General features: G+C 40.6%; 1 protein-coding gene across 4 annotated transcripts in view; it reads right to left on the reverse strand.

Annotated features, from left to right (window-relative positions):
- The window catches only part of Large1 (LARGE xylosyl- and glucuronyltransferase 1), a 228,531-nt gene that overhangs the window by 36,022 nt on the left and 169,304 nt on the right, over positions 1-23,205 (reverse strand). For all 4 annotated transcript variants that reach the window (XM_028788201.1, XM_028788202.1, XM_028788203.1 and 1 more), the window contains exon 8: positions 10,022-10,177. In XM_028788201.1, the coding sequence (XP_028644034.1) occupies positions 10,022-10,177 (156 nt within the window). The remainder of the gene's footprint in view (positions 1-10,021; positions 10,178-23,205) is intronic.

A 23,205-nucleotide genomic window follows, 5' to 3' on the forward strand; every position in this document is an offset into this window, starting at 1 on the left:
TACTTACTTTTTCAAATTCTAGTGTTGGCTGCCTTATTGATGACTGTGTGGCTGGTATGTCTCACGAGGAAGACACCAGCAGCATAGATACAGTGTCCTCTTCACCCAGAGACTGAACAATGTCCTTAGGGAGACACTGGGCTGGATGGAGTGTTTTCATTAACAGGTCTGAAAAGTACTGCACCCTGTTCTCAAAGGAGAAAACAGGACTACCCAACAACTGACTTACAGAAACTAAAGATGAATTTCTCCTGAGATAAAACACATTTGTGAAATTGCTTCTTTAAGCAACCACAGAGGCATAGGCAGAATTTGACTCAAGGGAAAACGGCCCTTTAAGCTGTCTGTACTTCTCTTCTGTCTTCCCATACCTAAGGACAATGGTCTAGACTGGCCTTTAAGCTACCTGAAATGATGGTTGGACATGCCTTAGTGTTCAGTGGAAGTGGGTTTCCTAGCTCTGGCCCAGGGATTTCTGTTTATAGCTAGGAGAAGAAACAGTGAGATTGTGGAGAAACTGGAAACCAGGACTTGATGACTTTGACCCTTATTTGATGTGTGACAATGAACAAGTTCTGTATAAATAGTGAAGCAAAGGGTTTTGACTTCACAAAGCATGTTTGGTAAATCAGCAGGTTACTTGTAGCTGGTCTAGCAAGTGCTTCCATTTACTCCTCATACTAGCCCCACATGTTAGGATGCTTCTCAGTCCTGTCTTTTTGATGAAGGCTTTATCATCTGAAAGGTTCAGTCATGTGTTGAAGGTTACATAATCAGTGAACACAGGAGCTAGAACTGAAACTAGGGACATCTCCTCTGAGTTTGTGTAGTCACCATGCCACTATCATGTCAAATGCTCTCTGAGGTATTTTCTAGTTTTAATCATCCAGCTCAATGGTTTTGAGACTAGAGGACAGTGACATTGCTCTGGTAGTTGTTCTTGGCAGAGTTACTTTTGCTTCTTCTTCCAGGTATTCTCAATCCTAGGGAATGGCCACACCAAGGACTGGGCTTGATGGTACACTGAGTAAGGAGAGGAACTCAAGTTTGAGGCCAGCCTGTGCTACATAACAAGACAGGGTCTCAAAGGAAAAATTTAAAGTCCTAATAAATGGTTAAGATGTTAACTGCTAAAGATACTTTCCTTAAACTCACAATGAGACTATTTGGTGCCTTCAGATAATAGCTTTACTTTTTAACTCTATGCATCAACATATACAAAGGAAGAGAATTGTTCTGGTGTTTATATTGCAGCAAGAATGCACTCATGAAATCTCAACAATATGGTGAGTAGACAATACCTATAGAATGAGAACATACCTAATCCATGTGCTCATCTCTAAATACACATACATATGAGTAACATTAAAATAAATGTAGACTCAGGTTTTGTATGTAACACACAAACACACACACACACACACACACACACACACACACACAAACACACACACTAAACTATGTAAAATCCAGGAATGGTGGTACCCATCTGTGATCCCAGTGCTGGTGGAAGAGACTGGTGGATCCCTGAAACTCTGGGTCTAGTGAGAAATTATGTTCTAAAAGATGAAGGTGAAGAGTTACAGAGGATATGCATGTACACTCTTCTGGCCAACACCAGCTCACACATGGATGTACACAGATATAGGTAGATAGGAAATGTTGCCCCAGAAATTTGCTCAGAGAGCCTAGTGCACCACACTCATCTGAAATCTCATCCAAGGCTCTTCTTTCCTGTGGATTTTATGAAGCAGTTGAGTTTTATTGAACCACACAAACAGAGAGAGAAAAATCATTATCTGAATACTACCTGCTGTGTGTATTAATCAACAAGTTCTGGTACCCAGAATATTTTTACTCAGTAGATCAAACTAGAAGCTACTTGCCGTCTTTCATGAGTAGAGGAGGCCACATTTCAATATGCTCAGTGAAGGTTCCAGTAAAAACAGTAAAAAAAAAAAAATGCAAGGTGTGCAGAGACTTTTTGATCATCAACATGCCATGTCTAAATATGCAGCTGTCTCAACCTATATGGGGTAGCATTATCCTGTTTTAGGGTTTTAGAGTTAGGTAGATCTGGTTACAATACTGTTCTTATCATTTGGAGTGTGTGACTCCAATCTTCTCAGTGCTCATTCCTGTGACAAATGACTCACAAGGCATGACATTATAGCAATTACAGCTGTATTTCCCTCTCTCATTCCCTGTAGAAAGTCTCAGCTCCCATTTGCTAGCAGAAAGTGGCTAGAGCTCCTAGAGGAACACAAAGAGCCATTGTAATGATAGAGATTCAATCCTGGGATGCCCAGAAGGCTTGCAAACTTACACCAAACTTACTGTCTTTGAGGAGACAGAAACCAATGACCTAGAGTGTTGATGTGAGAAGGGTATACAGTCTGGGACCAAGTGGGTAGAGGGCAGTTATCAATTACTGATGTCTGCTATGGCTATAGGGTAAAAAAGCTGTGATCTGAAAGCTGCTGATGGCTGTCTACAAATGCATATGAATTCCAACCTCATTGGTGTCCAGTCTTTGTTTTTTTTCCTGCTTTGCAGATGTTTAATAAGTTCTGTAATTAATTGTTAATAGCCGATAACTTTTCCCTATAAATTCCTCTGAAATAAAGACATATTTAGTTAGGTTTTGTTTTGTTTTGTTGGTGGTGGTGTTTTGTCTTCTAGAGAAATGAACCTAAAAAGATCGTTCCTGAGGCTGATAAACTGTAAGTGATAGCTGTTGGAAAGGAATGTGCAGAACTAGCAGCCTGGGCCTTTTTATGCCTAGATATATGTCATTCTTCCTCTTGGCAGGTCTCTGTTCATTTAAGCCTCCCATGGGCTTAACAAAAATTTATAAACTGACTTCAGTGTATTTTAATTACTAAAGTAAGGGCATGTACTTTGTTGGGTTCCATTTAAATGAACATTGATAACACCTGGCTATTTCAAGGATTTTTAAACAGTGAGATTCTTTTATCAGCAAACTCCCCTGGGTGGAGCAAAGCATTCTTGATAAGAGAGATTTATTATGTGGTACAGTTCTTAGGGAGAGCTACATGTTGTGGACTGACAAGCAATAGGGAGACATGCTATGCAAGGTTTAGACTGTCCTCAATTTTTATTTCTCTGGTTGACAGGTTCTTTGTAGAGGGCTGCTTTCAAATTAACTAGAAGTGGTGTTGTTTCTCATCTAGAGAGGACCCATATTGGAGGACCTGTCCTGGAGAGGGTGAGTTCTCTGTCTTTGCAGGGATTTCAGCAAGATGCAAGAGATGGAACTTTTAATAGGAAAGTGTACAGAGGACAAATGTGATTCTCACCAGCTGCTCCATGAAGCACCAGGGTTTGTGTCCCTATATGCCTGAGGGGTGGGTAACAATGGAGTAGGGAGAGAGAAGCAAAGGTAAAGAATTTTCATCTCCATCCCTTCTCCAGATAAGGAACCATGCATATTATGAATCCCTGCATTATATTGTAGTATGTAAATGAATTCACTGGTTCTAGAGATAGATGCCTAGACAAACTATTGGACAGGCTTGATTGTGTCTCATTAGCTGCTTTCATTCAATATTCCTGGTTGAACCTGTTTTCTAAACCAGAGTGAGTTGTCACACCAGCAGTTCCCTAGCTGGAGGCTGTGCTCCTTATAACCCAGTTCGTTGCTACTGAGTCACAGCACTATGCTTGATGGTTTTATGTCTCCTTGGCACAAGGTAGAGTCACTGAGAGGAAGGAGCTTCAATTGAGAAAGTGCCTCAGAAAGACTGGGTTGTAGGTAAGCTTGTAGGGCATTTCTTACTTAGTGGTCATTGTGGGTGCTGCTCACTCTGAGCTAGCGAACCTAGGATCTATAAAAAAGCATTAAAAGGAAGCCATGAGCAGCAAGCCAATAAGCAGCATTCCTTCACAGCCTCTGCATCAGCTCCTGCCTCTAAGCTCCAGCCTTGCTTGTGCTTTTCATGAACAACGATGTAAGTACAAGCCAAATAAAGCCTTTCCTCCCCAAATTGCTTTTGGTAGTAATGTTTCATCACAGCTATAGTAACCCTAACTAATATACCCTAGACAAACTCATTTATTTTGTTTTATTTTATCTTATTTTTGGTTTCAGCATCAGGAACAACAAAATGACACATTTTCATGCTGTGAATGAATCTCTTACTTAGGAGGACTGCCTGACCCAGAAGAAAGGTGGCAAAACATGTATATTGTGTAGATAAATTTCTAGGAAATCCACAGGTTTGTCTCTCAGCTATTCCCTCAGAAGTATTAATTATACCTGATATCTAGTCACCTTAATGACAGTCACCTGATGACAAAAGGTAGATCCCAATGCATGGAGTGTTCCTGAAAACCAAGATGTTGGATGCTGTCACAAGATTAAGCCAGGAAAACTCAGGAAGATATCCCTCTTCCCATAGTTTAGACGGTAAACCAGGTCTAAGAACATTCATGAGACTTTGCTGATGTCATATGTCTGTTGCTCATCTCTTGGCTCACATACTCCTCATTACCATTACTCCCTCTAAACTGAAGAAACAGCTGAGCAGGCATGAACATGGATGGAATCCTTTATAACCCATGCCTGCCTTGTCTCCACTGCTTCTTCCCATACAGTCCACACTTTAGATTCCATATTTCTTCTTACTCAGCCTGTACGGCGAGATTGCCTAATTGTTTATTGGGTCAATAAAGATGGCAGAAGCCAATCGCTGGGCGAAGGATAAGGCAGTATTTCCAGGTAAGACAGGAAGAAAAGTGGACAGAGAGGATTGGGAGTCTGACCAGGCAGTGGAACAGATAGGAAGATGTAGACATGTAGGTATCTCGGGTCACCAATAGTTTACAGCCTCCTCAGGCAACTGCAGCTGCGGAGGCTAAGGAGGATGGGGTTCCATATTCTTCACCCAGTCTTTGAGTTATCTGGTCAGTTTTAAAATATAAAAGTCTCTAGTGTTTTCCTTCCTTGGGCCTAAAGGGAATTGGATGAGATGGCTGTTACAGACACTGGGCAAGGAGGAATTAGACAGCACTGTCAGGAATACAGGCAGTGACTGTTCTCAGATCACAGCCAGGACCTCAGGAAAGTGTTAGCTAGCCATGAGGGCTGACTAGATGGCAGATGAGCAGTTGCTAGTCCCAGAGCCTAGCCAGAGCAAGCATGTTTAATGAAACTACATGCAACACTCAGCCTTCAGATCTGAGTTTCTGGCCAAGTCTGGTGGTGCAGACCTTCAATTCTAGCACTAGGGAGCAGAAGGATCACATATGTAGCTCTAGCTTAGACTAGAGAGTGAGCACAAAGCCTGCTTGGGGAACCTAGCAAAACTTTTAATACAATAAAATGAAAACCAAACAGGAGACAGACTGTGTGTGTGTGGGGGGGAGGAGTAAGGAAGGAGGGAGGAAGGGGGACAGAAAGAAAGAAAGGGGGAGGGAGGGAGAGAAAAGAGAAACTGGCGTATAGTCATAATGTGCCTACCATACATGACACTCTAGGTTCAATTACAAAGACTGAGGAAAAAAGAAAAATATCTTATTCCCTTTAAGAAGATGCTTTCTCTTAGTCATGTGACATGCCTTTTTCCCCATGGCTCCTCAGAGCACTACCACCATATACCACTTACTACTACCACGGACCATCACTTGTCACTCTGTAACACTCTCATGCCTGTCTGCATCCTCCAGGAGACAAGCACTGTGAACGCCAACCTTAAACCTTCAGAGCCTCAGTAAGCATCTGTGGGGTGGATGTAAGGTCTAGAGGCTTACAGTGTCTGCTGTGGGAACCATTCCCTTTGGGAACCTGAAAGTCAGGTGAAGCAGAATTTGGATCCTTTCTCCAGACCCACAGCCATCTGTTTATTGTGCAAGCTCTGATGGCCTCTTCCTAGAGGTTGAAGCATCAGCTTTGGACAAGACCTTGGATTTCACTCTGTCCCTTTGTCTTTGTTTTTACTTCACCGTTGCCATGCTGCAAAGAATCAGGTGGTGGGCTTGGCACAGGGAGGACAATGTTCATAGACACACCCCCACCCTACAGCCCCTGTCAATACTGGATTCAGCCTGCAATTTAGTCATAAAAAGACATCTGTCTGGCAGGATACAGGGACCTGCTGCCTTGATTCATGAGTGCTAGGAATACATTTTCCCTCTCCTTAAAATCTACAAATCCATCTAACTGAGCTCTCCATTCCTGGTATTCCTAGCCAAGTTCAACCTCACTGTTATCTCTACACATCTAGCTGCAACAGAGTCTTTGACTGTGTTCGTCAGTCTATTCTCTGAGTACTTCTCTGTGGCCAGTCTTGTCATTTTTATTCTGTTCCCTGCATTGACTTCTGTCAAATGTAAATGTTACTATACCTATACAATTATTAGGCTTTAGTCCAAATTTCCAACCCTGTCAGAAGTTCTTGTACTGTACACAAGTACAGTGCACAATATTGTGGAATAGAATTCAACCACACGATGTTTTCTGACTCTGTCCCTTCCTCTTCACTTGCCTGCCCCTCCTTTTTACTTGGTCCTTTATTCTCCTTATAATTGCTTACTACATTCACTCCCTGGACATTTATGTGCCAGGTTCTGTTCTAGGAGTGGGAATTCCAGGGGAGAAAGGGTCTAAATCTCCCAACATAGAAGCTTTATATTTGGGGGAAAAACCAGTCTAGGTAATTTCAGATAGAAGTGTGTGCTCTGATGGAAAGAAAATGAGATAGGTCACAAAACATGACTTAAAGGGTTACTCTGGTGGCCATTTAAATGTGAATATTTAAACATGCCAGGGAAGGACAAGGTATTCTAGGTGGTAGCAAAGCATACATTTACAGGCCCAATGGTGAACTGGGAATGGAAAGGGAAAAGTATACCTGGTGCATGGTAGTTGGTGGGAAGAGGCTAGGATGCTGAGTTCTTAAAGTAGACTACCTTTAGACCTTGGAAAGCCTTTCTTCTCTGCCTCACCAGAAGTTGTTAAGGAGCAGCTTGCTTATGGCTCATTGTCTGGCCCCTGGCTTATAGTTTGTATGTATGTATGTATGTATGTATGTATGTATGTATGTATGTATGTATCTATCTATCTATCTATCTATCTATCTATCTATCTATCTATCTATCTATTTATCGAAATCAAGTACAGTCCTGACTCTGAGAAAGGCAGAAAGTGACCCCTTCAACCATCGGGATACACACAGGGGAGGGAAGGGGCAGACAGCCTTTGAGGAACTCATGCTTGACACTGAGAAGCCAGGGATGCAGCTGGTGGGCACACAATCACAGAAAGGAAATGAGGGAAAAGAGAGGTTTCACTGGTCATTTGGAAGAAAACTCCAGGTATTGTAGGTAGCCAGGGAACAAAGTTAGAACAAGTAGCTACTTCACTGGGACTCAGAAGGTAGTAGTTGCATTGTGATCAGAGTAACTCCATCAAAGGTCAGAAGACTGTTGACCTACCACAAAATCTAGAATGACTTCTCAGGACATCTAAGACAGCAAAAAATACCTTGCCAGTCTAAGAGGGAAATTCTAGATCCAGATACATTTTTACTTAGTTTATTTACAATAGACCCTTTGCCAGTCACACATCCTTCTATCTGCTGAGTCCTCTTCTTTCTACCCATTAGTCCCTACCCTGTTTTCCAAACAGGCCCTGCCTCTGTGCCATTGCATCAAGTACATCTTCTGCATGGAGTGTATCTCCTTTGCTTGACTACAGCTAGCTTTCATGTAATTGAGGTTTCAGTGTCAATTTTACCTTCTTATCTCAAGCTTGCTGCTCCCCAGAAAAAGAATCTGACTGGCTTCTCACTAGCCATTGCTATGTAGCTGATCATTTTTCCTGACAGCTTGGGTAGTTATCAACTAGCTAGCTGTGTCTATCCTGCTATGATACACATATCCTGATGGAGAGATCATTGTCTCTTCCTTCTGCTCTACTGTCTGTCTTAATAGATTCATTTATTTTCATTTAAGTATATGAGTGTTTGCTTGCATACATGTATGTGCACCCCATGCCTATAGTGGCATAGAAATCATAAAGGCGTATTAAATCCCCTGAAATTGAAGTTACAGATGGTAGTGAGATACCATGTGAGTACTGGAAACTGAATGGCATCCTCTGCAAGTGCAGCTGGTACACTTGACCACTGAACAATCTGTCTAGTCCTCTTTTAATCTGTTCCTACTCAGTGCTCAGAATGAGAAGAACACCTCTATATACATTTCTATATTGAATGAATGAAACAATTTCTTCTGTGTCTGACATTGAGGATCCTGGAAAGATAGAACAAGCAGCATATAATTTCTAATCTAATATACATCAGATGCTGACCTCTGGAGTATAAAAGCCATTTCTTGCCCATTTTGCAGTTGGCAAAATAGATACAAAGGCACAGGCTATATTGTTTAAGGTTCCATAGATAGATGTGGTGGTTTGAATAGGAATGGCTCCCATAGACTTATGTGTTTGAATGTTTGTCACATAGCAAGTGGCAGTTTTAGGAGGTGTGGGCTTGTTGGAGAAAGTGTGTTACTGTGGAGGCAGGCTTTGACATCTCGGATATGATCAAGCTATACCCAGTGTGGCTGATAGTCTTCTGATGCCTGCAGAACAAGACATAGAACATGTCTGCCTATATATTGCCATGCTTCCTACTATGACAATAGTGGACTAAAACTCACAAACTGTAAGGCAGCTCCAGTGAAATGTTTTCTTTTATAAGAGAATAATGGTGTCTCTCCACAACAATAGAAACTGAGATAGAAGTATTGAGAAAGTTTGACAAAAATTCTAAGAAAGAAGCTGTGTTTGCAGGGGATGATTGGCTGATGAGAGTTTCATGATTGTAGAGATACTAAAATATTACATGCTCCTGAGGCTAATTAACTTACTTTGGGCCAGTTCTAGCTCTCTAGGACAGACATTCCTTGCTCATCTCTGTGAACTAACATGTTGTGACTGATAAGATTTAAAACTTTTTAGAATCTATTAATTTAGTAGACCACTAACTAGATTCCATCAACCAAAGAGGTTTGAGAGCATCTTCACCCGATAGAAAAGCTTCCCCCATCTTGCTATACCTGGTTCTCTGATATACCCACCAATACATTTTAAACTCACCTTCATTTATGATTTTCCTAATTCTGAAAATTTATAAACTAAATGAAAGTACTTCTACATTGAAACATTGAATTTGAGATAACATAAATCTGTGTTCCTTGGCCTTCAGAATAAACTATCCTTTATTCTCTTTAAGATGAGACTTGTGGATTTTTTTTTTCCTTCTCAGAGCGGTTTACTCAGGCGTCTTTGCAGCTTAGCAGAATCTTCACAGGCGACCAGACTTGTGGATTTTTGTGTTAACAAAACTAATATAGTCAGACTCAGGTCAGCTTGATTCTATGTCTCTGATACCTGTGGCTACCACTCTCCTTTTCTATATCCTTAAGAGTTCAGGGTTGGCCACAGCTATTCTTGTTTGTTGTGTAAACATGAGCAACTTGCTTAATTTCTTTACTTTAACATTTTCCATAGTAAAAGCACTCAATCAATAAGCTACAGCGCATATGAAAAAAAAACAGGAGAAAACAGTAACAATCAAAATATCCAATAGCTTTGAACCACTCACTAAATGCTTTCCTTTTCTAAACCAACTAGGAAGATGCCAGTCCCTGTGGGAGTCTCCTTCTGTGTCAATCTAGATGAATGTCAAGATGAATCATGGGTCCTGTGTGAATACCTTCACCACTACATTCTTAGGAATTTCCTGGCCATGAGGCAGACATAGATATCTGATAGTTTCTTCTGTTTGGAAACTCACTCTGATCCATTCAGCTTTGCTAATGTCTCCTCCAATATCAACAGTGATCCACAGGAAGTCACCAGATGATGTATTGGCCCATGGATTCCATGGCAGTTAAGGTGTCTTATTTCTCTGAGCTGAGTGTAGTACCTAATAAGAATCCAACACAGACAAATGAGAGTATGGCCAATCTCTCTGATTATCTGTGGAACACTCACATTTTCACTGTTGACATCAGTCTCACTGGGGCATCCAAACAGCTCCCGCCGCAGGAGATTGCCATCATACTCCAAGAAGGTCAGGTAGAGGTTGCGGAAGAATTCCACATGTTTGTTCTTCACACGGAGCTTCTTGGGGGAGTTCCAGTGGATGACCTGGAAGTTGGAAAGGAGGCTATCAGATGGTAAGGGCCAGACAACATGGCTTGGACTGGACAACATATGGGTCTGCAGTTCATTCACTCACTCATTTATTCTAAATCATTGGCAGAGTTGTGGGAAACCAGTGCTGGGAACGGAATCAATTCTGCCTCTGTTTTAAGCTGTCATTTAATCTTGGGGAGGTTCCTTTACTCTCTGTGTCACAGGAGCATCCATAGTTCCTGTATGTGCTGTACTAGACTTTCATCTTTGGGAACCTCAAGCTCTGCAATACAGAAGCTGGGACCCTGCAGATAAGAAACTTGCTTGGTGATGCAGACAGTCCAGAAGGACACCTGAGACCTGAGAAAGGACAGACATTTTCTTTACTCTTCTCTCAGCTCTTAATCACCACAGTGTTAACCATCTCCTACCATTTCTGACTTACGTTTTATTTCATGCAAATTCTATAGTTGTTGCCTTGTTACCACTTCTAAAGACTAAATTCTGTTTAAATAATTTGTAAGGCCTCTGTCTTTAGCTAGCGCTAAGTGACAGTCTCAGCTATGGAATATAAACATGTGCAAACCTGGCACAGGGTAAGCTCTCACAAAAATGAAGGTTCCCTTAGCATCTCTAGTCTGCCACATTGAGAGATGTCCTGAAGTGTGTCACCCTGGGAGCTGCCCATAGCACATTCATGGTCTGCCAATATGTAATTAGAAGGCAGAGTAGAAGGAAGAGCATGGAGCAGAGATAGCTCTGAAATTTTCAGTAGTTCACAATAAGATCCATGGTCTCTACTTCTCTGTCTAGAGAAGATGAACACAGGAAGATACCCATGTCCATACTTAGGGGAAAAGAACAAGGTTTCTTGGGGAGATTACCTAAAGTAAATCACATAGAGAAGGCCATGCTGCAGCATGGGGTAGAACATGGAAAAAAATCCAGTGGAGCTGACTTCTTAGACCTGGAAAGTGCACATTTTGAACTCAGACACTCACTACTACAGACTCCTAGGGGAGAGTAAAATGGCTGACTGGGTTTTAGGACCACCACTGTGAAAAGATGCAACTGGTTGGGTGAGCAGGGAAAAACCAAAGCTGAGAAATGAGGCTTTGGGCACACACTTTTTGAGTTGGCTGAAAAGAGAAAACATGAAAAGGGGAAAATTGAGAAAAGTAAGTATTTGGAATATTTAACACACACTAAAATTATTCTAAATACTTTGATTATTAATATTTATTGGTACTTCTTCATACATGTAATTCCTACTATTATGTCATGACTATGAACAATTAATAATTTGGATTAACTTTTAACAAAACAAGTCCATGGGGTATCACTGTGAAGGGTACTCCTGTCCAGTAAGGTAAAGGGAGGCTCCAGAAGATTCTGTTTTCCCATGGTCTCACAAGTTAGCACCTTGTAACCCATGCCAAGGCTTTGCTATCTCTGAACTGGATGTGGAACACTGAAAGGGAGAAGGACTGTAGAGGTTCTCTGAGGATGGGTGAAGGTGTCAGCAGATTTCAACAGTGCAGCAGAAGGAGACAGCGAATGGGCCCAGGAAAAGTTAATCTGCTAAAGGACGGCAAAACCAGAGAAGGGCTGGCTCCTAAGGGACTGCTTTATGATGGTAGCTTCCATCACTGGTCACATTCCCAATGTCTACAGAAGATTCGAAGAAAGACCCATGCTCGACATTGAGTGAGAATAAGAGCTAGACCCACAGGGGCCAGTGTGGAACACCTGAAAGGGTTCAGGGACCTCATGTTGAGTGCTAAAATGTGTCCCAAGCAGAGAATTGTATCTTGAAAACTCACTAACAGGTTTGCATTTGTTAGGACTGTAATTTGAAAGCATTCCCAAAAATTTATGTTGAAAGCTTGAGACACAGGTTCTTTAAGAGAAAACTGAAACAAAAGAGCTAATGCCTTTATGGAGGGGGAGGCATCTGATAACAGGAGAGTTTTCTTCTTTCCTACCCCTTTCCCTCTCCTACCTTTGTGCCTGTGCCTTGGACTGAGACAGCATGAAAACCCTGGCCAGAGGCAGGCTCCTCAATCTTGAGCTTCCAAGGTTTTTGAATAGTAGGAAATGGATCTCCTATAAAGCCTCTGTCTCCAGTACAACTGTTACAGCAGCATTAAACAAATAGAACAATTGTCTCTAGAGGCCTACAATCACTGGAACCAGAGACAAAGAAGGGTAAGCAGCCCAAGGCACCTGCCCAAGGTCACCAGATTAGTCAAAGTAGGATTGCTAAACCTTACTTCTGGACTACAAAGAACAGAAGTTAGGTTGTTATAACTTCCTTTTCTTTGCTTTGATGATAAAGAAATAGTCTAAATTTTCTCCTCTGCAGTCCTTCATGTCCTCATTCTTGGGTTGTAAGAGTATTATCTAATGTCCCAGATACTCCTATTCCCCTAGAGTCATATTAAAGTTCCTCTAACCTTCAGTGATGGCATCAGGAGACAGGGTCTTTGGGGGTGCTTAGGTTGTAAAAGGGATCAGAGCCTTTATCCAAGAGGACCCAAGGGCAGCCTGGACTCTTCCAGTATATATGGGCACATTCAGAAAGTGCTATCGCTGAACCAGGAAGTGGGCTCTTACCAGATACTGAATCTTCCCCATTTGGACTTTGGAAGCCTCCAGAAAGATGACAAATGAATGTAGATTGGTTGTAAACTACTCAATGGCTCAGCACAGTATAAGACATTGCAGCTCAGCCACTTTTTTGTTCCCTCTGCATGCTGAAATCTGACTGTAGAGTTTCTGTAGGGCCTAGAGCCTGCCAGCTGGAGATGGGTCAAGGTGGCCTGGCTCCTTCTGTCCTCTCTTTGGAGGGTGTAGATTGGTGAATTCCGTTGACTCTGGCTGTAACTCTACAAAGGTTTTTCCCCTCTTTCATGCCCTTGTTGAAGTGTGTTTAATTTAAGCTTAATTTCCCAACTTCCACCTATAATTGGAAACAGCATAGTATGACCAGCTACAAGTCCTGTGACCCTCAGCTGGGCTATAGTCTGCATGGGACTGCACCAACTGTTAAAATCAACTCCATTCTCTTCCTAGAACTTCCAATTCCATAATTGCAGGATAAGGACGAGTCAGCCTGACAAAGAAGTTCAAGGGTTGATCCAATGCCTTTCACAGACAGTAAGGCTAAGACTGAGACTGGCTCAAGGTATCCAAGTTAGTCAGTGGTAAAATACACTTAAACAAAAAACCAGGTGGGTTTTCCTCAAAAACATTTTTCTTATGACTATACTGTTCATTCATTCATTCATTCATTCAATCATTCACTCATTCAACAGATATCAAAATCAACTGTGATTCTGTGTCAAGCACTGGCTGAGAGGGTGTGAATGCAAAGCTGCACATACAATTTTATAATCTGTCTAGAACTTATACTTCAGAGAAAGAGACAGGCATTGAATAACCATCTTGTAGCTGTAATTAGCCTAATCCACTCTGCTCCAGATGGTTTGTGCATACCTGCTGCACCCGCCCAGGAGCTTTCTAGATTTGTGAAGGAAATACACGCACGCACGCACACACACACGCGCACACACCAGTTAATTTTTTATATGCCTTGACTAGCTCAGAGAAAGTCGGGCAGTTTTTAATTCTTCCCGCTGCTAGCACACATTTCTCTCCTGTAAACCTGGCTTAACACCCTCTAATTCTATATTTTATCTTTGCTGTCCTAGCTCCTTCTGGGTGGTTCCCTAGTTTTTGCTCCCCAAGACACTTCTGTGCAGCTCTTCTGGGGATCATATTCCTTTTCACATACATTTCAGTTGATTTTCCTTCTGTGGATTTAAGTCTGATCCATCTTCCTCCGAATGATGGTGATTCCCCCTCTTCATCCTTTTAGTTCCCAGCCCACAAAAATCCAAAGGTCCTGCCTCAGTCTACCTGCCCAGTCATTTGCTGTTATCTCTTTATTGATCAATCAAAAACCAATAGAGGATGAGGACCTTTAATGTTTCTACATGCAGATGACCAATTTTGGCGGCTGGATTAATTCAAAGCATTAGAACAAATCCTCAACACCATCCATACTAACATACAATCATGACACGTGACTTCAAATGTTTTAATGACTCTTCCCCCATTAGTCACTTTAACATGAAACTAGGGTCCCCACTAGCATGGTAAGCTGTACAGTGTCACACAGCACGGCCAGCTTATATTTCCTGGGTGACTACTTCTCTACTTTTATAACTCTGACACAGTGAATCAGGGTTCCTGCTGCTGATGTTTTCAATTATGGCTCTCTGCTTAGTGAGGAATGTCATTTCTGCGTCTCTTGATAGACAGAATCACTATCACTGCTGGCATTGAGGTAGCAATACCTGAGACTGACAGTAAAGAATATATCTGCAAATAGATTTTTATGTGAAGCTGGTGAACAGAGTTGAATCTGCAATGCCTGTGATGAGAACCTGCCATAACTTATTCCCATTTCTAAGGCACATTAACACTGCAGTTATGATATCAATGATGATTATAATAGCTTGCTATTCACATGATTTGATATGTACTGTGTGCCAAACACTGCTTCAAACATTTCACTTGCCATAACTTATTTGTTCTTATCATACTTCTACAAGACATCCTAATTATGTCCTGTGAGGGTTAATATTGTCAATTTGACAGGATTTAGAATCATATAGGAAACAAGTCTCTGAGCATGCCAGTGAAAATTGGCTGTGAGAGCATCACTCCATGGGTTGGAGTCCAGGATCCAATAAAATGGATAAAGTGAGCTGAGCATCAGCAATGATCTGTCTCTGCTTCTTTACTGCAGAAACAATGTGACCAACCACCTTACACTCCTGCTACAGTGTGTTTTTTTTCTTTGTCATAATGTACTATATCCTTGAAGTGTGAGCCAAAGTAAAGCCCTCCTTTCTTATGTGGCTTGTCAGATATTTTTGTTACACCAATGAGAAAAGTAACTATTGTATACTCCATTCAGGTAAGCAAAGTTTAGATAATTTTCCTTCCCTGTTTGATCAGAAATTAGGATAAGGCAAGAAGATTGGAATTCAAACAGAGAGAAAAACTATGAATGTCTATTCTTTATCATCTTCCTGGAAATTACAGAAGATGAGGGAATTAGAAGTGAATCTTACCTTTCCTACCCCTGGGACACACCTGAGCTTGCAGGTATCTCAGGACTTCTAGATATTTTAGGTGAGCTTCTGCTAGTATTCATCAGAGAGGAAGCAGGCAGTTATTAGGTAGGCTGCTGAAGCTGGCAGCATGGAGATTAAAGGATATGACACCATGGATCTGAGACTTCTATAAGGGCTCAGGATATGTGCTGATTTGTCATTGGGCTCTAGTGAGCAAGGAAGAACTGGTTGAAAGTGATTATTATCCTGACAACTTAAACAGCATTTTTGAAGAGAGAAGTCAAGGTGAGCAAAGGAGACATCAGAGTTTCATCACAATCCAGGGCACAGAACAAGTTCTCAGTGAGAAAGCAAGTCTGTGGAAAGAATCTAGCCGACACTGTTGCTCTGAGGTACTCAAGCCAAGGAGGGCTCATAAAAGTCATTCACGATACACAAGAGATGGGAAATCAGAGACTGAATGCAGACAGCAGGTAAAGAAGAATATGTACTCCAAGATACAGAGAGACATGGATTCCTGGAAAGTGGGTGTCTGAAGAAAGACTTCTAGGATTCTGTGTGCTTCACAAAGTAACAGGCATACTCCTTACCAGCAGTTAAGCTTGATGTCATTGGCTCCCACTTACAATTCTCACCTGGTCTCCAACGAATAAGCATTCCTGGTGTCTCTTCACTTTATTTTTCACGACTTTGTGACTTTTATAAAATATCTGTCTTTCTTCTTTAGTATGTGTTTGTCTGTTATCTTTCAAGCATTAGTCCAGATGCACTTATGTAAGTTTTCTATAAGTATCCTTGGCAGAGGAGTACTTCATAGCACATCTCCCTTTCTATACCATTTTCTATTCCTTATAAAACACAATGTTACAAATGCTGTGAAAGATCATGAGCCATTTAATGTTTAAGATAGTCTTGGATGGTCCCAGACTATGATTTCTTAGACACTCTTGCAGCTCTGGGTGTCAAAAGACCCATCATCCTCTGTAATTTTATGTGTGAAAGCATTTATCTCCAAAAGGTTAAGATAAACTGATGATATCTTCCCACTCTACCTACCTTTTGGTCATAAACAGAAACATAACTTAGGCTGTGACAGTTATTTTGTGATCAGGATGGACAGATCAACACATTTCTGTCCTTTGAAGCAAGTTCTATAACTGCATGTTTCACAACTTTTAATGAAGTACTGAAATTCTTCATTTTAAGCAAATTTGGTTTTCTGATTGTTATTATAAGCCTTCCTAAACAACACTGGAGACAGATGCTGGGCCTTTCTCAATGTTTCTTAGATTGGAGTTTTATTACAGAACTTGTTGCATGCTCCTATAATTATTTATTTACATGCCTGCACATACAGGAAAGTGAATATCTAGACTGGCAGAGAACATGATTTATTATTCTTCCCAAGTGCCACACACTCTGGAATAGCTAGTATTCAATAGCTGCCCTTTGGTTTGAGAATAGAAATCATAGTGGTAACATTCTCAATAACCTACACATGCTGTCTGTCTACAGTAAGTCAGCTGTAAAAGCCCCATCAATGTGATCTTCAGAATGCAGAAACACAGTCCCTCTTTCAGTGTCTCAGGGAAAAATAGCTTGTCGTGTTTTTTTCCTGTGAAGGAGTTTAACCTCCCTCTGTTATCTACTTGCTGGCATTTGAAAGAGAAGGGCAGTATTTTCACAAGTTCTTTCTTCTTGTCACCTTCAGGATTAAAATTCATGGTAAAAAAGTAGGATTGAATTGGACTAGACGCCAGACTCAATCCACTCTTAATCTGCTGTGTGAACTGCATCAAGATGCCAAATAACATCGAGGTAGCTCCTCATCTGTAACTGGGACTAACTTCAACTCCCTTGCAGATCTGTAGTCCAGGTCAGAAGGGCTGCAGTGATAGATATGGAGATGATGAATTGTAGATGATAATGCGGTCATATGAAGGATTATTACTTAGAGATATGGTGTTTGTTTCTACTGTGTCTGTTACTAGAGGAGGGTGGCATGAGTTGACAGACCGAATGGTTAAGACTCACCCTCAGTGTAGATGAGAACACCCAGTTAGTTCTAGGCCTAGATGGACGACAAAGACAACCTCCTGTCTCTTGGGGTTGTCATATAGTTTTTTTGTTTTTCTGTTCAACTTCAGATCTCTGAGATCCCTGACCATGAGACTCTAGGACTTACAAAAGGAAAAGTGTGTTCTTGGATCATTGTTCTTGAACTGGGAGTTACACTGTTTAGTTGGAAGAGGACATCCAAGTTGACCTGAGCCATGTCACTGGCATCCTGTGTTGACTAGCCTACATGTAGCACATTGTCATTCTCAGACCTCATAATGGTTGTAAGCCAATCTCACTTTCTTCCTTTTGGATCTGAGTTTTTGAAGGACTCACAAAAAGACACACTACATGTGTGGAGTCATAAATATATCTAGTTTAGACTTCAGGAAAGAGGTTACACAGTACAAAGGCTTAATGAGAACCGAGTCGTTATGGAGGAGAAAGAATGAGAAACAAGATAGTTTGGGAGTTGACAGGGATTAGTAGAGATGAAGGATAAAAGAGGGTAATGGTGGAATAGATGAGTAAAGTATAGTGATACATATATTCTGAAACTCTCACAATAAAACCCATTATTTTGCAGTATAGCAACAAAAATAAAAAGTAGCTTCTCACTTACAGAATGGGTGTGGTGGGCACTGAGAAAACAGACTAATAATCAGAAGACCGAGTACTTGACCAAGGAAGACCTGGATTTTGACTTTTCTCTATTTCTTTATGACTCCTAAAATATTTAAGCTTTATCAACACATTGAAAGGAAATGTTCTGGTTGTAGATGATGGATGAGACAAAAGATGCTAACAGTAACTTGACAGTTGATTTCATCTGACACCTCTACTGGGTCACAGGGTGTCCAAATATTCAATTAAACATTGTTTGTAGGTAAGTGATTATTTCCAGACCTCATCATCTGAGTCAATGGACTACATCAGTGAATGGCCCTTTCCATTATGATGAGCATCCTCTAATCCGCTGATAACATGGATAGAACAAAAGGCAGAAGTGGGAAGAATTTGCCTCTCTTTTCCTGCATGCTTAGACTGATACTCTTGCTGGCAGGCTGAGGGTTGCACAATCATCCTTCCTGGTAAGAAGCTTTGAGATGTGGGCTGATTTGGCCTATCAGTCTTCCTGGCTCTCCAGACAGTGGATTCTGGACTCTGGGTCTTTAGGGATTCTAAAATGTCAGAGGCTGATTTTCCATAAGAAACAGCTCAGGTAGATACAGACATATATATTGGCTCTTGTTCTCTGGAGAAGTTGTCCTCATGTTCCAAGGATACCACATACAAACATGGACAGAACAAATCCTATCTTTCCTTATATGCTTTGTAACATTGTAACATGGTACTTAATTTGTCTTTATATCTTAAAGAATTGTTTGTGGATGCATGATCTCATGCAGCACAGTCTTGCCTTGAGCTTCCTCTGTAGCCAAGGATGATTCTTTTCTCTCTGTGTCCCCAGTGCTGGTCTATACACATGCATGTACCACCACCATTTTTAAAAATGTGGTGCTAGGGATTGAATCCAAAGCCTTTTATATGTTAGGCAAGCACTCTGTCAATTATGCTACATCCCAATTCATCCTTCTATGTTTTAAGTACTGAAGTCTCTCCCAAAATACTCAGTGCTTTCATGCTTTGGGGACATAGTAAAGTAAATCAAAGGTCACATTAGTATGAGTATGAAAACAAATGGATCTGATGACTGAGCTGACAACTAAACAACCAGTAAGCACAAAGTATATAAAGTGTGGATACTCTGACAAAAGAAAGTCTTAGTGCAAGACTATGTTGGATCATACTATCTAGAACTGTGTATAATGTAAAACTTATAGCTTATTGCTGAGTTTTTTCCATTTGCTATTTTTAGTCTATGGCTAATTGATTTTACAACTGTTTTGGCCTTCACTGTAGAGCCTGGGGAAGATGTTCGCTGTTCACATGTTACTTAACTCTTGCCTGGGCTATACATATTCCACTGTGATATTCTATAAGAAAAGTTCCATACTAGATTAAATGAAACCATGAGACAGCCAGACTTTAGAATTCTTGAATGCACGACTTGGGTTGTATCCAATTTAATGCACAAAGTTAGGCTTAGTCAAGTTTGGAGAGTTTGCCCCAGTGTTTTGCTTTCTTTGTTCCATTCTCTTTGTTTCCTTTCCAGTCCTAGCAATCACTGGGTATGGTGGTTTAAATGAGAATGTTCCCCATACTTTGTCAACCTGATGGAACTATTTGGGAAGGATTAGGGGTGTGACCTTCCTGGAGAAGTTGTGTCACTGGAGAACATACTCTCAGTTTCTCCCTGCCTCTATGTCTCCTACTCACAAATAAAGATGGGAATTTTCAGCTGTTCCTATCATCATGGCTTTGTTCCTATCATCAGGGACTCCAACTCTCTGAAAGCATAAGGCAAATTAGACATTTTCTTTTCTAAGTTACCATGCTTGCAGTGTTTTATTACAATACAAAAGTAATTAAGATATGAGGTAGTGCTGTTAAATAAAAACAGTATTTTGGAAACTGAGACTTTTCTTGCAGTACACATACATGTTTTACCAAGGTTCATTTTGAGATCTTGACAGTTACGATTCTTCGCCTCTTTGCATATTAGTTTTTGATACTTCTTATTTTGATCAAGTCCAAGTCAAAAAAGGGGGAAAAAGTACTTCGCAGAAGAAAAAAAATACATCATTACCCATGAGAATAGGAGACAGCAAGCCATTCTCTGGACATTTAGTCCCCTTGTCTGAAAAACCTAGATTTTAGACTGATGTGTTAATCTCAGGCTCTACACTATCATTTCTTGTTTTGTCTTCAGTAACTTCCCCCACCCCAGTTAGAGTTTGGATATAAAAAAAAGGACAATAATAAAGTAGATACCTTTTCTAAGACTCAAAGCTGGAAGCATCAGGAATCCTCAGATCCAGCTGGCTTCCCCAGCTTTCATCATGGTAAAAGTTTCATTACCTCCATCCCTTACTTTTTTCTGTTACTTTTCTTTTTCTCTTAAACTGGGGTAAAAGTCAATTTGAACTGGACTTGTTATATGTGAAGAATTCCTGTTAGAGTGCAGATGGCAGAGAAGGGACATGAGCTGTACTATTTCTCAGACTTCTGCATTCACATTGTTTCTTTGCAGACTATTAATGCAAGATCTGTCAGTGAAAACAAACCTTGTATTCTTCCTGTCTCTGTGAAATTCTAAAACTGTATTCACATTTGATGAATCCACAGTGATTTTCCCAGTAGTGTGTGCTGATATGGATGGGGAAGAGGGAAGCCCAGATTCCATTGGAGCTATGGATGGAACATTGCGGTTTCTTCTACTGCTATATACTGTAATGATAAGTGTGCAAGGGAGCAAGGTCTAGTTGCCCCAGAGACTAGAGTGTCTGCAGGTAGACCCATAACCCTATGTAACCTTACCCCCAAGTTACTTATGATTGGTGAATAAAGATGCCTATCACTTATAGCTAGGCAGAATTGAGATAGGTGAGGTTTGGGGTTCTCAGGCTTAGGGTTGGGGTAAACCATAAGGAGAGAAAGAGGAAGATGGGAGAGGGAAGACACCATGAGTTAGTAGTCAAGAAAGCATGGCCATGAGGGCTGGCCAATTGGAGTTAAGAGTAGACCAGATGAAACATTGTAAGTAATAACTTGGGGTTATCAGATTTTAATAGCATAGAGGGTAGATATCTGTCAAGCTTTGGTGCTGATAAGGGCTTATTGTAAAAAATAGAAGTTGTATGTCTTTTATCTGGGAACTCAATGATTAAAGGCAGGTTAGAAGCCTTGGATTGAGATTAAATATTTCAACCACAATGGAAGCTCAAGCAGTGGGATTCACTAGGTTGGCTGAAAGACATCAGAATCTAGAGAGATGCTGTTAATTTGGCTGAATGTCAGTGATACCCTTGAGACTACATACCATATGGTTCACTGCTTCAAAACAATGAGAAGCAGCTGCTCTTAGTAAACCATTCTGTAGTGGTTTTCTACTGCCCTTCTATCCTGTACCTCCCATGTTGCTCGTAACTTGCCACAGTTATGGTATTCCAGCCAGCCCTAACCATTCATAAAAACAATGAGATGGCATATTACAGGGATGCATCCCTGGAAAGGTCAACAGGGTCTTTCTGATACTGATTAAAAAAATGGTTTTTGCCTACCACTCAATGATTCTCTCTGATGTACAGAATCATTGGTACTACCCTGCTTTGATTTCTGTGTAGGCCGTTATACTACTCATAGTGGCAAAAGCTACCATTTTTTTCTCTTCTTGGAGGTCTGCATTCCTAAGAACATAAATTCATGGAGAGGAAAAGTCTGCATTATCTCTGTCATCACTGTACAACCAATGGCTAAAAGAGAACAATATGAAACATATATTTGTATTGGCTAGAGGATACATTAAGACACTTTGGCATCCCATCCATAACAGAGACAATAACACAAGTGAAGAAAGGCAGGAAGGGAGTAGGATAGAAGGAAGTAGAGGAGGGAGAGAGAAACTGATTGGCTATTGTTTATATCTAACGTGGTCCATGTAATGAATGGTTCCTTTAACGTAGTAAAGTATAGTAGCGTCTGATGTTACTCATACTGTTATTTTTATAATATTGAATTATATTATCTGATAATACTAAAGTAAAATAAATCTCAAATTGAGTATCTTTAAAAGGTTTTTACATCATAATCTAAGTATAAAATGAGTATGCACTAGTCCATATGGATACAGATGATTAAGAAATATATAAATACAAATGGAGAAACAGTGATGAATCTTTTTTTTTTGAGCAATCTTAATTAATGTAATGAGACACTAACTACTTCTTAATTCCTCCAGTGTTTGTGTAGGGTGGACAGAGTTACTCACTTATATAATAAAGTATGGAAGAAGAAATCAGAAATTTCATAACACTAGCAGAAATGACCATGTGAGAATAGTTAGCAGCTCTAACCTAATCTAATCTGTGGAAGTCAGGTCCCTCCTGATGAGATGAGTGAGGAGGATATTATCTCAATGTCTCCTGCTGAGATAATAAGTTCTCCTATTGCTCCACTCTACAAAACCATTGGCTCACTAACACAAAACCTGGAAATAATGGAAAACTGTTTGAAGGCCTGGGATACAAAAATGAGAAGGTGCCCAGGGGAAAATGGATGGAATATATGCAGATATTAAGCCAATGCATGAGTTCCATACTCTTTCTAGTCTGAGAGTTAGTTACCAGCAGTGTATGAAAACTGGTTTGCTAGTTTTGACCAATGTGACACTGAAGAAACGTCACACAAGACAGAATAGAACTTTTGTAGGAGACAGGGGGACTCTACACTAATTCAGTAGTCTAAGATTCTTCCAGTGAAAGGTTTATACTTTAAAAAATTCTGTAAAGAAAGAAAATGGCTGAGAACATCTGCAAAGTCAACATCTACACTTCTGCTTCCAATGTAAGATCATCTGCTTCTTTACAGAACCTGGAAATAGGTAGCTAATTAAATTTGACAAGCATTTGCAAAAAAATTTCTCTGGATATTTAAAAATTGATTAGCTACCACTAGCTCAGTCATTAAGAACTCTGGTTGTTAATGCAGAAGAACTGGGTTTGAGTCCCAGCACCCATGTGGTGGTTATGACTGTAAAATTCAATCTCAAGGGATCCAATGCCCTTTTCAGGATTCTGTGGGCACTATGCACACACACAGTATATAGATAACATAAAGTCAACACACACACACACACACAAACACACATACACACACATACAGAGAGAGAGAGAGAGAGAGAGAGAGAGAGAGAGAGAGAGAGAGAGAGAGAGA

The sequence above is a fragment of the Grammomys surdaster genome, unplaced genomic scaffold, assembly GCF_004785775.1.
Source record: "Grammomys surdaster isolate TR1022 unplaced genomic scaffold, NIH_TR_1.0 125707, whole genome shotgun sequence".
Taxonomy (NCBI): Eukaryota; Metazoa; Chordata; class Mammalia; order Rodentia; family Muridae; genus Grammomys; species Grammomys surdaster.